This window comes from Lepus europaeus, chromosome 8 (assembly GCF_033115175.1).
Source record: "Lepus europaeus isolate LE1 chromosome 8, mLepTim1.pri, whole genome shotgun sequence".
Taxonomy (NCBI): domain Eukaryota; kingdom Metazoa; phylum Chordata; class Mammalia; order Lagomorpha; family Leporidae; genus Lepus; species Lepus europaeus.
In genome coordinates this window covers 88739370-88758134 of record NC_084834.1, presented here as the reverse complement: position 1 = coordinate 88758134, position 18765 = coordinate 88739370, and the positions used below count along the sequence as shown (strand labels likewise).

General features: G+C 37.4%; 1 protein-coding gene across 4 annotated transcripts in view; it reads right to left on the bottom strand.

Moving 5' to 3' along the window:
• FAM13A (family with sequence similarity 13 member A) overlaps positions 1 to 18765 on the bottom strand; it is a 359592-nt gene that overhangs the window by 164891 nt on the left and 175936 nt on the right. For all 4 annotated transcript variants that reach the window (XM_062199865.1, XM_062199863.1, XM_062199866.1 and 1 more), the window contains one exon: positions 13552 to 13635. In XM_062199865.1, the coding sequence (XP_062055849.1) occupies positions 13552 to 13635 (84 nt within the window). The remainder of the gene's footprint in view (positions 1 to 13551; positions 13636 to 18765) is intronic.

Genomic DNA, 18765 nt, shown 5'->3' with positions numbered 1-18765 from the left:
CTGATTCCAATCATTTAAATCAGCAAAACTAAATACAAACATTAATAAATAAATCCCTAATAACTATTTTTCTATTGCTCATATTTATGCTTTTGTTGTTGTTCTAAATACTCTAAGACTGGTAAATAAGTTTTATTCTTTAAATTTGTTTTCTGTTTGCAATTTACTTTGTATAATACATTTTGTCACAGAGGAAGGCAAAATTTATGGAAGATTTAACAATGAAACTCCTCCATGAGTTGGCTGTAGCCTGTCTTTCAGAATTAATCTTCTAATACCTCCCTTTGTAAATGTTCTACCCACGCTAGTCTGGTCCGTAATCTCTGATCGAAACACAAAATGCTCATTTTTCTCCTTCCAGTCTTTGCTTGGCCTTTCTAAGTGAAATGTCTCCTCTGTTCAGGTTCTAATTTTTCTCCTTAAAAATCTTGACTCCTCCACAAAGCCAGCTCTAAGCTACGTAACGGCACATATGGCACATATGGTCTACTCCTCTTGTTTAAAACATAATTCCACAAGGCCTCTGTGCTGCAGGAGCAGGAAGCCTGAAGACTGCATTTCCCAGAATGACTTGCAGCAGGGTTCCGGCTAATTCCATCCAGTAGCAGAATGCACATGAGATTTGGAAAGCAAAGACAAAGACAACACTACTCTGGATATTACAGCTGGCACCTGGAATTGACCAAACGCAGACACATCAGGAGTCCACTGTGCTTTCACGTTTTTGAGGGCATTTGCCATCCGCTCCCCTCAAACCACAACAAACCAACTCACCAGCCAACCACCACCAGTACCATGAAAAAAAAAATCAGTCCAGACTAAACAAGCCTTTGCTGTTCAAGATGTGAAACAACTCCAAGTCACCGAATGTTCATGACAGGAGGCATGTTTAAGGAAGACACACTTCCTATGCCCACTTCCAGGGGGATATGATAAGGAAGGGGTTTTCTGAGGGTGAAGCTGGAGGCCAGAGAGAAAGTGGACCATGGAGGTCTTCACAGAAAGCAGAATTTAGGTCTAATCACAGAACCTCCATTATCCTCTATGCGTGTGTGTATGTGTAAGTGTGCAAGCACACAATGGATTGGGAATGAGACTGGTTAGTGTGGTCAGACTGTCTCACTGTATATGGTGTGTGTGTGTGTGTGTAGGGAGGAACAATTTGTCTTTTTATTTCACAGGTTTTCAGACCAGGAGGAGCCATGTCTAGAGCAAATGCAACATTTGTATATCAGCCAGAAATTCCAGTGCATGAATTGGTTGCAATGATGGTTGGGTTTTAGGGTCTTCATCTTTGTAGAGGAAAGGAATGGTTTTGTCTTTCCATGGTAAGAGAAATGGAAAAATATACTTGATGAACAGAAACGTGCTATAGAAGCAACAGTTTTACTTCTTCACCAGCTCCTATTTCCTCTATGTACACCAGAAAAGGACATGAACGTTACTGAGCTCAGGGATGGATGAAACAGGTGTCATTGTGCTGAGGTGATGGTTGTGAGCTTTACGCATGCTTCTCTCTTCTTTCTCAGTGCCCACCATGGAAGCCACAGGTGTAGACGACACAGTTGAAAGATGGAAGCCATCTGAGACCTGAATCACTGCTTATATACCTGCTGCCTAGGAATTCCACTCTGCCTGCATCAGCGTGGGAAAGGGCTGAGGCATACGCATCTTGAACATGCCCTGTGATATTATGGGGATGTTTGTGATAACAGTTAACAATAACAATCCTGACCAGGCTTTGATCACAATAGCAGACCTGGGTGAAGGAGGGGACAACAAGGAGGTCAGTGAGATCTTTAGGGTTAATAAAAAATCAGGGCAACTAGCTAATTAGTTTGTTTGAAAAACAGAATGGTGAACATAAACGTGGACTTGAGATCAGAAAACCGGTCCAGCACACGTGATGTTTCCACTTAGTTGCTCTCTGTACACCTGGTCTGCTCAATGCCATTCCATAAGGTGAGAGACAGTGGCTTTTTAACTTTGCTTTCTCAGCACCTGGCTCAGGATGTGATGAAATGTTCAAATTGAACCTAAGCTCCAGGGTGTTTATCACAGCAGGGGAAATGTGCAAGAGGAGGTGATTCAGTCCCAGGGAGGGTCAGGGTTAGATATCTGTTTAGAAAGCAAGATACCCAGGACTAATAAATTGAGGTTGAATATGCGCTGGATTCCCCAACATGCTAATCTACACAATCCCATGGAATTCCTCCTATTCCTTGGCCTAGGGTTACAACTGCTTACAGCATCTGGAGAGAGGCTAAGTATAGAAACAACGAGTTTAATGAGTGAAATTGCAAGGATTAAGGGATTAATCCTAGTAAACAATGCAGGCAAATCTAAACATATCATAAAACTGAACTACTATTCAAAATTACTATTAATCCTATGTTAATTTTATTTTATAGCATATGTTTTAAAATATAAAACCTGGAAAATTACTACTTAAGTAGTTGAAACTTGTCACTAATTCTAAAAAATTATAGGAATTTTTCAGATATATTAATGGTGACATAACAAACAAAATAAGAATCTGATGATAAATGATAGCTTTTGCTTTTATCTTAAGCCACTAAGCAGTGAAGAGATAGTTTTTCAAAGTGATTTCCCAAGACAGAAGAGGTCAAAGAGAAAACAGAGAATTTTATCACTCAGTAACTATGAGGGAAATGGAAAAACATGTTATTTCCTACTTTTACTAAAATATGAATTTTTTCCAGTTACATAAATATATATTCATCTATATAATACATAAGGGCAGAAAAATATGGGAAATTATAGCACAAAAAGTAAAAATAAGACAAATCAGAGAAATATACAAATGTAGAAACTCAGTGGTAGGTATTGTGGTGTAGCAGGGTTAAGCTGCTGCCTTCGAAGCCAGCATCTCATATGGGTGCTGGTTTGAGTCTCAGGTTCTCCACTTCTGATCCAGTTCCCTGCTAACACATTTGAGAAAACAGCAGAAGATGGCCCAAATGCTTGGGCCCCTGCTACTCACATGGGAGACCCAGATGAAGTTCTAGGTTCCTGCTTTGGTCTGCTCCAGCTCTGGCCATTGCAGCCATTTAAGAGTGAATCAGGGGATGGAAAATCTCCCTAACTCTGCCTTTCAAATAAAATAAACAAATCTTTAAGTAAATAACTACACAAGGGGCCAGCGCTGTGGCACAGTGGGTTAAAACCCTGCCTGAAGCACCGGCATCCTGTATGAGCTCCGGTTCTAGTCTCGGCTGCTCCTGATCCAGCTCTCTGCTATGGCCTGGGAAAGCAGTAGACAATGGCCCAAGTCCTTGGGCCTCTGTAACTGCATGGGAGACCCAGAAGAAGCTCCTGGCTCCTGGCTTCAGATCAGCTTAGCTTCAGCCGTTGTGCCATCTGGGGAGTGAACCAGTGGATGGAAGACCTCTCTTTCTGTCTCTACCTCTTTCTGTAACTCTTTCAAACAAATAAAATAAATCTTTAGAAAAAACTACACAAACTCAAAAATCTTAAATTCTAAATACTATTATGTATTTTACAGTTACTGAGCCATTTCTAAAAGAAAAAATTTAAGAAAAGTGACCAGTTACAGGAAAAATATTCCATTACCACACATACACATACATATACTGGTACTCATCAGTTCCTCACGCAATAAGAAAACCATTGATTGATTCCCTCATTCTCAAGCACTTATCAAAGATTCACTGTGTGCATAACATTGTTAAAGTATTATCAAAAACAGAAAGCAAGCAAGGAAGGGAATGCCATGACTCTCAAAGACAGTGCTGTAATTTTATAAAGAACAACACATCAAAAGAGACTTTCAGTCCACAGAACAAATGAACTCAAAGAATTGATCATTTAGCGTCAGTGTCACATTATATACAAAGCATATTTAAAATGTATCTCTGTGGAGGAAAAAGCTGGCAGACATTAGGAAGAAAAATCTGGCCCCTGCACAGCAGCTGCTGGTGCCAGAAGCCCGACTGCCATCTGTGTTTGACACAGCCCTTCACAATCTGCTTCTTTGGCAACACAGCTGTCATTGCTGCCATCAGCCTTGTCTCTATGGAGTGTATGGTTAAGCACCAAAAGTGGCTCATATCTACTGCAAAGTTGCTCCATTACCCACACAAATAGCTGCAGTCTAGGCCGTGGAGACACTTGCAAACACAGCTGACACTGAGTACAGCTGAAGATAGCACAGAAAGGCTACACTTACATGCCTACTAAGAGTCAAAGCCAAAGCACTTACTCAATTGATACCTTATGATCCATCTAAATAAAAGTCTTTCTCTATGTATCATACTATATAAAATTACAAGAGGTGACTGTTATTTCAAATGCAAGACATCAATCATGGGACACACAAGAATAAAAAAAGCAAGAAAACATGACACCTCTAAAGAAACATAATTCTCCAGAAACACAGCCAAAGTAAAGGGAATCTATGAAATGTCTAAAAACAATGCAAAAATAATAATTCTAAGGAAACTTAGCAAGATGCAAGAGAACACAGAGAATCAAATGCAATAAGAAAAGCAATTCATGATCAGAATGAGAAATTCAGCAGAGATACAAATCATATAAAAAGAACCAAACAAATCTTAGAGCTGAAATAGTCAAGGAAATAAATATACTTGAGAGCTTGAAGAACAGATTGGACTAATCAGAATCAAAAACTTCACCTGAAGACAAGTCTGTAGAAATAATGCTAATAAACAAGAAAAAAAAAAAAAAAAGAAAAAGAATAAAAGAGAAAAATAGGAAGGAAAGAAAGGATTAAAAGGAAGGAATAATACCTTTGAGACTTATGAACACACGAAATAAATGTTTACATTATGGATGTTCAAGAAGAAAAGAAATAGCACTGTAATTCTATTTAACACTAGCTGGAAACTTCAAGTCTTCAAAGAGAAATGGATCTCTAGATCCAGAAATCGCAAAGCACCCCCGTGCAGACTGAATCAAAAAAGATTCTCTCTAAGGCAATATTATAATCTAATTGTAAAAAATCAAAGACAAAAATTCTAAAAACAGAAAGAGAAAAGCATCAAGTCATATAGAGGGAATATCCATTAGACTAAAAGATTTTTCAGGAAAAACCTTTGAGGCCAGAGAACAATGGGATGATATATTCAAAGTCCTGAAAGAAAAAAATCCTGCCAACTAAGAACACTATACTCAATAAAGCTATCCTTTAGAAATTAAAAAATGGCTTTTCACAGACAAGCAAAACCTGAAGAAATATATCACTCGTCAAATTAGCCTTATAGGAAATGCTTAAAGCAGTCCACTGTCTGGCACAAAAGGACAATTACTGTGAAAATATCAGAAAGAATAAAACTGGTAAAACAGACATGTAAATGAAAAAGAGAAAAGAATCAACCCTTATGATTTATGAACACCTCCAAACCAACAAGGAGAAATAATAAGAAAAATGGTAAGGAACAAGAATGCACAAAGCAATCAGAAAATAAATAACAAAATGGCAGGAGGAATTTCTTATCTATCAAGAATAACATTGGATGTAAATAGATTAAATCCCCCCGTTAAATGATAGACTGGTTGAATTAATTAATTGATTGATTGATTTTAAGATTTTTATTTTATTTATTTAAGAGTTAGAGTTACAGACAGTGAGAGGGAGAGACAGAGAGAAAGGTCTTCCTTCCATTGGTTCACTTCCCAAATGGTTGCAATAGCCAGAGCTATGCCAATCCAAAGGCAGAAGTCAGGTGCTTCTTCCCAGTCTCCCATGCGGGTGCAGGAGCCCAAGGACTTGGGCCATCTTCCACTGCTTTCCCAGGCCATAGCAGAGAGCTGGATTGGAAGAGGAGCAGCTGGGACTAGAACTGGCGCCCATATGGATGCCAGCACCACAGGTGGAGGATTAACAGCTACTGCGCCACAGTGCCGGCCCCCTGAATGAATTTAAAAAATAAGATCTGATGTATGCTGCCTACAAGAAATTCACTTTACTACTACAGGCATAGATAGACTGAAAGTGAAGGGGCAGAAACAGTCATTCCATGCAAACAGGAAACAAAGTGGATAGTTTTATTAGTGGTATCCATATGTATATCACATAAAATGGCCTTTAAGTCAAAATTGATTAAAAGAGACCATTTAAATAATGATAAAGGGGCCAATCTAGCAAAACAATATAACAATTCAGGAAAGGGATATATATATATATATATATATATATATATATATATATATATATATATACACTCAGCATTAAAGCACTCAAATATTAAAGCAAATACGATTGAACCTAAAGGGAGAAATAGATGCCAGTATAATACTAATTGGACTTCAATATCCCACTTTCAATAATGGTTAGATCATCCACAGAAAAAGGAACAACCCACACTACTGACCAAATGGACCTAAAAGATATCTATAGAACATCTATAGAACTGCAGAATATACATCCCTCTAATCAGGACAAAGAACATTCTCCAGGCTACAAACTAAGATTCAATAAATTTTTAAAGCAGAATTCCTATTGAGTATCTCAATAAAACTAGAAATTAACAAGAACAACAGAAGCTATGCAAATACTTGGAAACTAAACAACATGTTCCTAATTTTTTTTCCATCCAAATTGTTGAGCTCTTTACTTAGTATAGAGTTGGTCTTCTGTGTATAAAGTTCATTGAAAATGGATCTTAGTGGAGAATGGGACTGGGAATTGGAGAGGGAGGATGAGAAAGGGTGGGAGTGCAGGTATGGTGGGTAGAGTCACTATATTCCTAAAGCTGCACTTATGAAATGCATGAAGTCTGTATTCCTTAAATAATAGGTTTCTCTGGGGAGGGGGGAACAACATGTTCCCGAATGACCAATGGGTCAATGAAAAAATTGAAGGAGAAATAAAATTATTAAAATGTGATTATGGAAAATACAGCATACCTATGGGATGCAGTAAAAGCCATACTAACAGGAAATCTCTACATCATAAAAGTAAAAAGATCTCAAATAAACAACCCAATGATATGCCCAAAAGACCTAGAAAAACAAGAGCAAACCATACCATAAATTGGTAGAAGAAAAGCAATAATAAGTATCAGAATGGAAATAAACCAATTTGAGACCAAATAATAATACAAAAACTCAACAAAGCAAAAAGTTTGTGTTTTGAAAAATTAACCCAACAAAACATTAGCCAGACTTATAAAGAAAAAAAAAGAGAGAAAAATCAAAATTACAGATGAAAAAGGAGACATTACAATACCACAGAAAGAGAAATGGTCATAAGAAACCAACATGAACTATTATGTGTTAACAAACTAGAAAATCTATAAGAAAAAAACTAATTAACAATATAACTTATAAACATTGAAATGAAGAAATAGAAAATCCAAACAGATCAATAATGAATACTGAAAGTGATTCAGTAACAAAAATGTCCCTTCAAAGAGAAACCCAGGACCTAATAACTTCATTGCTGAATTCTATAAAAACATTTAAAGAACTAATTTCAATTCTTTTCTATTTCAAAAAATCAAAAAGGAGAGAATTCTGCTATGCTCATTCCATAAGGTCAGCATTACCCTGATTCCAAATTAGACAAAGACACTACAACAACAACAAAAACTTATAGACCAATATCCCTGATAAACATTGATACAAAGACTCACAGGAAAATACTACCAAATAAATCAAAAAATATATTTTTAAAGTTGTTATATACACCTTGATCCTCATCATATCTGGGGTTTATCCCAGGAATTCAAGGAGAGATCAACACATGCAAATCAATAAGTATATGACAAATTAAGTGAACAACAAAATCCATATGGTAATCTCAATAGATTCAGAAAGGCATTTGATAAGCTTCAACATTCTTTCATAATCAAACTGAAAAATCAGACTTTAAAGGAGTATTCCTCAAAACAATAAATATGACAAACCCATTGCTAAAAACATTCCAGAGAACAGCTGAAAGCATTTCCCATGAGATCAGGAACAAGACAAGATGTTCACTTCCAGCATTCTTACTCAGCATAGTACTCCAGGTCCACACCACAGCAATTAGGCAAGGGAAAGAAGTAAAGAGCATTCACATTGGAAAGGAAGAAGTCAAAGTGTCCTTGCTTGCAGAAACATGATCCTATACACAGGAAAAACCCAAAGACCCCACGAAACAACTGTTAGAGCTGATAACCAAATTCAGTAGATTCAGGATACAAGACCAAAACACAAAAATCAGCAGCATTTATATACACAAAAACCAAACTAAGTGAAAAAGAAATCAATAAAGCAATATCACTTACAATCCATACAAGAAAACCTAAAAGCCCAAGAATGAGTTTAACCAAGGAGGTAAAAAATGTCACAATGAAAACTGTAAAAAACCGATGAAAGAAACAGAAGAGGACACACACACAAAAATGGAAAAAAATTCCATGTGTATGAACTGGAAAAATTAATATTGTTAAACTGTATATTACCTAAAGAAATCCATGTATTCAAATGCAATTTCTACCAAAATAGGAATTACATTCCTCATAGAATTAAAAAAAACGCTCATAAAATTTGTATGGAACGGGGCCAGTTCTGTGGCATAGTGACTTAAGCCACAGTCTGCAGAGCTGGCATCTCATACATGTGCTGGCTGGGGTCCTGGCCGCTCCACTGCCAATCTAGCTCCCTGCTAATGCCCCTAGGAAGGCAGTGGAAGAGGGCCCAAGTGCATGGGCCCCTGCGCCTACATGGGAGACTCAGAGGAAGCTCCTGGCTGTAGCTTAGCCCAATCCTGGCTGTTGCGGCCATTTGGGAAGTGAAGGAGCAGAGAGATGATTCATATTCTCTCTCTCGCTCTCTGTCTCTCCCTCCTTCTCTGTGTAATTCTTTCAAATAAGTAAATAAATCTTAAAAAAAATTTTTGTATGGAGAAAGACCCACTCCAACCTCACCCCCAAAAGTCAAAGCAATCCTAAACAAAAATAACAAAGATGGAAGCATCGTAATAGCTGACTTCCAAACAATTCATATGAAACCACAAAACATCTAGAATAGCCAAATCAATCCTGAATCTAAGACAAAGATACTCTTCTATATGCAAGTTAATCTTTATTAACATTTATATGGTAGTTTTAAAATATTAATGATAAGTTAAAAACAATTACTCAAAATGGTTAAACATTTGATAACACCTAAAACATTATGATTATCAGATGAGATAATATATACTAAGTAGTGCAGTGATGGGCACACATCAATGTTAGCTATCATCATCACTCTTATTTCTATTATTATTACTTTTACTAAAAGAATGAGCATACAAACTAGGATGATAAATGGAAATCCATAGTGAAACTAACGTCAACTAGAAAAAGTAGAGTACTAATTAAAATGCATGCAGTAATAAAAGCAACATAAATATATGCATGTCTACTAACAATCATTTTAACTCAGAAACTTGGAAAAAGTCAATGCTTATTAAGCTATTCTTTCTATTAATTTGTGCATTGAAAATTAAATCATTTTGTCAATTTTCTCAAAATTCTTTATTATTTTAAGTTTCTGGTTTGCTAATTTCATTATGAAGGAAATCTTAAATGATTCATGGTCCCTGAAAACACTGTTAAAAAATAATTTAACAGTTGCATTTATTCTATAACTGCCTTTTATTTTTTATTTATTCACTTATTTTTATTTGAAAGGCAGGGTTAGAGAGGCAGAGGCAGAGAGAGAGAGAGAGAGAGAGAGAGAGAGAGAGAGAGAGAGAGTGAGTCTTCCATCTGCTGGTTCACTCCCCTAGTTGGCCGCAACAGCCCGGGCTGAGCTGATCCAAAGCCAAGAGCCAAGAGCTTCTTCTGGGTCTCCCATGTGGGTTCAGGGGCCCAAGGACTTAGGCCATCTTCTACCACTTTCCCAGGCCATAGCAGAGAGCTGGATCAGAAGTGGACTTGGACTGGCACCCATATGGGATACCTGGGCCTCAGGCGGTGGCTTTACCCACTATGTCACAGCACCAGACCCAACTGCTTACTTTTTAATTCCTTTATCTTTATTGTACATTATGTACTTAATACAATTCTGTTTACTAAAGGAAACATCTGTAGAATTACTGTAAGAATCCCTCAAAAAACCAGAACTATCATGTGCCTATAATTATAATTTTTAGTATTCACTGATAGGAAGGAAACAGATCATTGTTTTTTATCCATCTTCATTCCAGCACTGAGGAATCTGATACTCATACTCGCACAGCGACCCAACTTTTGAGGACATTGTTGAGATAAAAAATATAGCAAATGGAGAAGGAAGTCTAGAGAATATAGCGACACAAAAGGGAAGGTGTCCGTTTTCTTCTTTAATTTCACCGGATCCTCTCCATGGTTTATACTGTGAGCAATAAATATGGCTTGTAGGCCTTATTTAGAGCAGTGGCACCCGTGTTCACCAGGAAAAGACATTCTGTCTCTTCTCCTGGTCATTACTGTACTAGGTCACACAGGTCTGTGTCTTTCTACATTATATATATATATATATATATATATATATATATATATATATTTATTTATCTAAAATCTATTTGCTGTGTTCTGTGTCATCTATTCTAATTATTTGCATATACCAAGAGTCTTCAAACATCAGAAAATGTGTACTATGAGAAAACTATTCATGGATTTGAAACGTTTTTGCATCAAAATAAACTTTTAACCCTTATTTTCCACAAACTTTTTTGAAGTGCCCTTGTACAGTCTAACAGTACGGGGCACGAAACACTTATGTAAGAATGTTCTTGAGCCAGCGGACTAGGGGTCACTGACTCATCCAGGAAGTGCATGGCACTGGGTAGGGGAGGTATCATTTTTTCACCCTGGACTCCAATCAAGAAGCATCTTTCTTACCTAAGGAAGAGAAATATAATCCTTCTCATTGTGCAAGAGCAGAGACAACAGCTGGGTAGAGGCAGCACACATGGAGACAGATGGCTTTGACTGGTGAGGCTTGTCTAGAGCTAATGGACATGAGCCATTTCTGGATTACCATTTTACATCTCCAGTCCATGTAGGGATCAGACATATTTAGCTGTCCAAGGCAAATACAACTATAACTAGAGATGTCAGAGAAAGACAGCAACAGAGGCTAAAAGGAGTAGCATTACTACTAAGGATACACATCATCCCCATAGCTTACTAAGTCACTCTAGAAAGGACACACCAAGCCTATTTTGAAGGCAGTCTCAGCTTTAACTTGCAAAGACCAACTGGAGGAAAGAAGATCTTAAGATAACATCATGGTGACAGATAATAATCTCTCATAAGTCACATGCTCTGCTTCATTTCTGTTATTTGAATTTACAAAGATTACACCAAAAGTTCAGGGGTTGTTTTAATCTTTGTAATAAGTTTGATCATGTAAACATAAACCTGCATAAAGGCCATGAAGAACCAAAAGTCACCAACTAAGGCTTAACCAAAGAAATGATTTCTCTACTGAACTAGTTGGTTTATGATCCACACTGCAAGACAGATGGAGGGGAGGAAACTATGTGTACAATAATTATTGATTTTCCATGTGTCTAAAATATTCCAAGTGGGATCAATGTAATGAGAGTGACAGAATCCCTTCAAACAATTTTATGACAGGTTTCAAGAGTGACTTTCATTTAAGAAGTGATTCATTTAGCATCTCATTATCTCAAAGTAATTACACCAATATAACTGGAGTTAAGCAAATGTTAGCTAAAAACATTTCTTAAATCCTACGATATTTTAATGCATCCATTTGATGAATATATTTTTGACACTGAACATTTATTAATTGCACAGTAAACAAAATTTCTACTGTACATGTGAGTTAATTATAAGTAAGTTGGCACATGCATATTTCAGTAAAAACGACAGAAAATGTACCTTGAATCTGGAAAGGAAAACACGTGAGAGTGTTAAAGTAATTTCCCAGAAGAAAAATCAAGATGATGGGGAAGGCGTTTGGCCTAAGAGTTAAGATGATGATTGGTACTCCTGCATTCCATGTTGGAGTGCCTTGATTAGAGTTCCAGCTCCACTCCCAATTCCAGCTTCCTGCTAATGCACGCCCTGAGAGGCAGCAGGTGAGGCCTTCCACCCACAGGCGTGACCCAGACTGAGTTCCTGCCTTCTGGACTCAGCCTGGCCCAGGCCTGGCTGTTCTGGGCACTTGAGGACTAGATCATGGATGGGAGGTGTCTGTTTATCCATCTCCCTCTCCCTTTCCAGGTTTCAAATAATAAAATATTTTTTCTTTTTAAAATCAAGGTATGGACCAGTGTTGTGGCACAATAGATTAAGCAAGCTGCCAGCATCCCATTTAGGAGTACCAGTTTCCACCTGCTCTGCTTCTGATCCAGCTTCCTGCTAATGCACCTGGGAAAACAGCTGATGATAGCTCAAGTAATTGGGTTCCTGTCACCCATATGGGAGACCAAGATGAGGTTCCTGGCTCCTGGCTGCTGTCTGGCCCAGCCCTCACTGTTCTGGCCATTTGGGGAGTGTACCATTGGATGGAAGATCTCTTTCTGTCTCTCCCTTTCTCTTTGTCACTTTGCTTTTTCAAATAAATAAATAATAAAAGTAGAATAAATTTTATAAGAAAAGATACTTTTATTTATTTTTAAAATAAACCATATACTTTAGCCATAAATAAAACACTGAGCAATGGCTCAATATTTCACTTGATTTGCATTTGAAATTAAAGCCACTATTATTTTTATAGTAACATGATTAAAATTAAAATTAGAATTCTTTACAATTTTAAGTAAAATGAAAGTTTGGAGAATATTTAGTCTTATAACTGGATATAAATGTCATAGTGGTCAGTTATGAATTATATAAATATAAATAGAAATTCTTGTTCAAAAACAAAGATTAGGAAAGTAAGCTGCTATAAAATTAATATAATCACTTTTCTGAATGGACAAATGATCAAACTGTCATGACATATTTTGGGTTACAAAAGTTTTTTCCCCCTCCATTGACAAAATAATTATATGTATTCTGCATTTTCTCAATTAGGGAAACAAAATTTTACACATTAGAATCTTTATTCTATCACATCTACAGTAATTTATATTTTCTCTTATTCAGATTTACTTAAATTCTACTAATTGTGTTATTTTTATAATTAAGAAAAATCAATAAGGTGAATTATATTTTGAAAAAGAAAAATTCAATTTTTTATGTGACATTTTATTTTACATCAAGGAGGCAAAATGTAACTCATGTATTTCTACCCTGCTTTAAAGTACTCGGGAAGCTCTACTACTCTTGAGCATTTTCTATGTTGGAGGCCAGAAATAATTCTGATTGAGCAGAAATAAAAGCATATACTAAAAAATATCACCATCTGTTGAACACTAGGAATATACTGAGAAGTCTGAAAGAACATAACCTTGAATTAAATGTGCTAAATAAAAAAGTGCTTTTTACATCATCAAGCAACTCCTCTCCCACCGAAAACAACAGAAAGAAAAGCAAGCAACAGAGTCTGGAGATGTGAGAGCATTAAGAGGCATGCTAAAGGGTACATGTAGTAGCCTACAGAGCAGTAATAACATACCTTGGTCTGTGGAGATGGTTTTGGCACGTCTTTTTCCAAGTCTTTTGTTAAAACTATGGGTAGGGAATTCTTATAACTGGCCTCCTATCAAAGAAATATAAGAGAAACATTAAAGAACATTTACCTTAGCCAGAAACTGCAAGGCAGTGAACAGTGATTTTTAAGGGAGGCAAAGCATTTTTGGATTGAGTTGCTCACATCAAAAGCTGTCTAGATGGTACTGAGGAACCAAAACCTTTCCTCTCTTCATGGTCACATTCTACAGTGAGGTAAGACAAGATGGTACTGGGATACACGTGGGACACACAGTACATACATACTCAAGGCAATTGCTAAAAATCTTATCTACCCTGACCTGCCACTATATCATTCATAAATGTATCTCCACTACAAGAAGCTCTGGCTTTTTTTAAATATAAATTAATTCTCCAAAATATCAATGAACAGACTTAGAGTTGCCAGCTTTCCCCACAATATTTCACAGATGGGTTCTAATTCTTTTCTTTTCTTTTCTTTTTTCTTTTTTCTTTTTTTTTTTTAACTTTTATTTAATGAATATAAATTTCCAGTGTACAGCTTATGGATTACAATGGCTCCCCCCCCCCCATAACCTCCCTCCCACCCGCAACCCTCCCCTCTCCCGCTCCCTCTCCCCTTCCATTTGCATCAAGATTCATTTTCAATTCTCTTTATATACAGAAGATCAATTTAGTATAAAGATTTCAACAGTTTGCACCCACATAGAAACACAAAGTGAAACATACTGTTTGAGTACTAGTTATAGCATCAAATCAAAATGTACAGCACATTAAGGACAGAGATCCCACATGAGGAGCAAGTGCACAGTGGCAACTGTTGTTGACCCAACACATTGACACTCTAGTTTATGGCGCCAGTAACCATCCTAGGCTGTCGTCATGAGTTGCCACGGCTATGGAAGCCTTCCAAGTTTACCGACTCTGATCATATTTAGACAAGGTCATAAAAGACAGAGTGAGGATAGTAACCAATGAGCCTAAGAGTGGCATTTACCAGGTCTGAACAATTATACAGCATTAAGTGGGGAAGAGGACCATCAGTACACACAGGTTGGGAGTAGAGCCATTGGTGGTAGAGTAGAGGTTATGATTACAAAGGAATGAGGCCCAAGTGCACTAGACAGGGCCTAGAACAAAGGACAGAGTCATTATTAGAGGAGCTAAGAAAGGTGCTGTCTAAGCTACAATTAAGTTTTCTGATTGAGAGGCAAATAGAACCTGATAGAAGGGGCTTGATAATAATCTGGTGGGCTTTAGGCCTTGTAAATTCAGAGGCCCAGACCTATCTATCTCTTCACATGGGGTATATCCTAAGGGAGGTGTGAACCTCCTAGGGGAAGGCACTCTGTTGACTTTCATTACTTGGCTGGCCTGGGAGGAGAGCTGGCCAGGTAAAGGCAGGTGGCATCTCTAACAAGAAATTTACAGTTCTGCCTGCAATGTTGCTGACCCTACTTGACCATCCCCTCAGCTGCAGTGGTCACTTTGGAAGTTGGGCTGAGTGAAGGGCTTTTCAGCTTAGAGCCAATAAGATCTGTGGCTCTGACCTGGGCATCCTTCGACTCCAGGGCAGGTCCATTTCCAGTGATCCAACTCTTGGCAGAGCTGCCAGGGCTCTTCACAAGCTGACTTCTGCTGAAGCCCAGGCTTACCACATTGAAAGCCACTGCAGTGGACTGGCCTGTTGGGTCTCCTTGAGGGCAGATCACTGTACAGATCAGCCATTAATAGGCCTGCCACCCATTGCTTCTGATGCCGAGCTTTCTTTTCCTCCTGGTTTGTGTTAAAGCAGACCAGAGGATGCAAGTCAAGGGAGTGCCCGTGTCCCATCTCTAATCTTCGGTGGCCTGAACGACAAGTCTATAGTCACAGGCATGTTCTGTAGTAGTTTTTCTAAGGTAGACAATGCCCATGAGGAAAATTATATTCTCACTTTAAAACTTTCTTTCCCTTTGGTCTGAAAGGGAGGTTTTTTCTACTTACTGTATACTTCGCTGATGGCGAAGTGAATCTAGCTATGAGATTATTATTTGAGTTCTTATTTTGGCTATGCTATTGCAGAAAAATGTTAGCCATCTCTTTTATAAGGTCTAAAGATTAAATTGTGCATCCTACAGTTTCCTTCATAATAGAATTAGTTTCCTACCTTGAAGAGAATAGAGAAATGAAAGAACAAGTTGGGCTTAGAATAGAGAAATGAGGGAGCAAGTCCTAGATCGCTTGCTGACAATAGCAATATCACATGAATACTTAGCAAACCGTTTCAACCATTAGATAACAACTTAAGAAAACATTTACCAGAAGGTCCAATGCCTTCTATAAATTTTAAGAATCATGTATTTGAAAACACCTCTTAAATATCTAACATGGTGTAGTTTGTTTAGCCAGTAAACTTAAGCACAACCATCTAAAATGTTTTTAGTTTCTTTCTACCAACAAGTCTAAAACATATGATACACAGATTCAGGTCCCACAAATTAAAATGTATCTTTGATTGATTTTAGCAGCTTAAATTTATGGACAATCTTAGCTATAAGCCATTTAAAATAAAACTCTTAATAAAATTTCCCCATGTGGACATACAATATGTACACACATATAACATAACATACTAGACCAATATAGCAATTTTAATAATAGCTTTTAAAATCTTTAACTCTTTTTGTAGATTGCCAATTGATTTGAATTGCTTTTTCTTTTTAGTAACCTCAGTTAACCATACTTTCTCTCAGTTGGTACTGTTAATACATTATTGGCTTCATCTGTTTACAGAGCCATCCCAAAGTACTGAATACAATAAAAGTGGCTGGAAAAAGTCCATAGGAACCTATAGGAGGACAGCTAAACACAGAACCAACAACGCTTTAGTTTTATGAGCAGCAGATCATATATAACTGGATGACAAAAGACTTTAAGTCGCCATGTTTAAAATTATAAACTCATCAACCAACAAGAGGCACTTGCTTACTTCACAGTATTTTTGAAATCACCTGTAGGATTTTACAAGTATTTAACCTTTTAAGCCTCTGGGGCTTTCTCATTAAGATAACTATCATGTCTAGTAACACAAGATCATTAGACTTTTTAATTCTCAAACATTTGTATTAATAGCATTTTCCATTATACAAACTTAAAGTCTGGTACCACATCACATCTTGACAGTACTTCTAATATACTCCAAATAGACTGATTAGTTGGTGTCTCTATAAGATGAGAGACATAGGTCCTTCGATTTTTTCAGTTGGGCCCAAACTGGAAAAACCAAAGTCCAGGATTTACTGGAAATTTTAGAGACCAGATTGTTTGAAACTTTGATTTTTTGAATGCCTGTCAAGAATGCCAAGAAGGCTCAAAATCCAAAATATCTGGTTGAAATAAGATTCCTTAAAATCATGACATAACATAGACCAAATTTGATCATTGTTACAAGGTGATTATTCAAATTTTTGAAAAAAGCACATATTTAAATAACCCATAGCTCTTAATAAAAATTCAGCTGTTTTTGAACAATTAGAATTTAACAGACATCAAGAGAACATAATAGATTACTTTAACACATTGCTTTAACAGAGCATCAGAGTTTAATTCTATGTCAAAGAGAAATTGAGCTTCCTGTGATCTTTTGCTGTGAGGTTTCCTTCCTTTACCTTCTTTCATATTGGTGACCATGTTTCTGTGTTTCTGTGTGTAAGACATCTTTAAGCATCTTTTGTAGGGCAGGATGAGTGGCAACAAATTCTTTCAGTTTCTGTTTGCTATGAAAAGTCTTAATTTCACCTTCATTCACAAATGAGAGCTTTGCAGGATATCATATTCTGGGCTGGCAGTTTTTCTCTCTTAGTACCTGGGCTATGTCTCGCCATTCCCTTCTAGCTTGTAGGGTTTCTGATGAGAAGTCTGCTGTGAGTCTAATTGGAGATCCTCTAAGAGTGATCTGACGTTTCTCTCTTGCACCTTTTAGGATCTTTTCTTTATGTTTCACTGTGGTGAGTTTGATTACAACGTGTCGTGGTGAGGATCTCTTTTGGTCATGTTTATTAGGGGTTCTATAAGCTTCCTGTACTAAGATGCCTCTGTCCTTCTCCAAACCTGGGAAATTTTCTGCTAGTATCTCACTGAAAATGCCTTCTAATCCTTTCTCCCTCTCCATGCCTTCAGGAACTCCTAGAACCCGAATGTTGGGTTTTTTAATAGTATCCTGTAGATTCCCGACAATATTTTTTAGATTTCTAATTTCTTCTTCTTTTCTTTGGTTTGCCTGTTTCCTTTCCTGTTCTCTGTCTTCTAAGTCTGATATTCTCTCTTCTGCTTCGCCCATTCTGTTTTTAAGGCTCTCTAATGTGTTTGTCATTTGATCTATTGAACTCTTCATTTCATTATGATTTCTAGTCACTATCAGAGTTTCTTGTTCCACTAGTTGTTTCATTTCATTTTGATTCCTCCTTAATATTTCACTTTCACGAGAGAGATTTTCTATCTTGTCCATGAAGGATTTCTGTAGTTCAAGAATTTGTTTTTGAGAACTTCTTAATGTTCTTATCAATTTTTTGAGATCTGCTTCTTGCATTTCTTCGATCTCATCATCTTCATAATCTTGAATTGGGGTGTCTGTTTCATTTGGGGGCGTCATAGTTTCTTCCTTGTTCTTGTTAGCTTGGTTTTTGCGTTTGTTGTTTGGCATGTTGGAGATATTTGGTTTCTTCACTGTGGTGTTTTTTCTTGTTACACTATGGCTCTATATTAAGTGGACTGTCTGCTTTCAGTGGAGCCTTAGAGGCTTGAGATGAGTGTGGACTGAGAGCTGTGTTTGGTTCCTCAGGGTTGAGGGTGTGTCAAGGATGACACTCCCAGGTTAGGTGTGGTAAATCTCTCTCTTTTTTTTTTTGATTTAAAAGGGAAGTAATTCCGCACAGCTGAACGTAATTGGAGGTAGTTAGCAGGCAAATGATATACCCACAGGAGCCAGAGATCAGAAGCTCTTTCCCAAGGACCACACAGGGAATCTCTGCTGCCCTCAGTGTGGGCTCCAATTCTCCTGCAGTCTCCCACTGGGTTGCCAAGTTAGATGCTAATCTCCTGTTATTTCACCCCTCCCCACAGAGTCAGGTTTTTCTGCTAGGCTCAGGGCTGGTGCAGACCTGAGGTCGCCCTGCTTATGACGTATGTCCAAAATGGC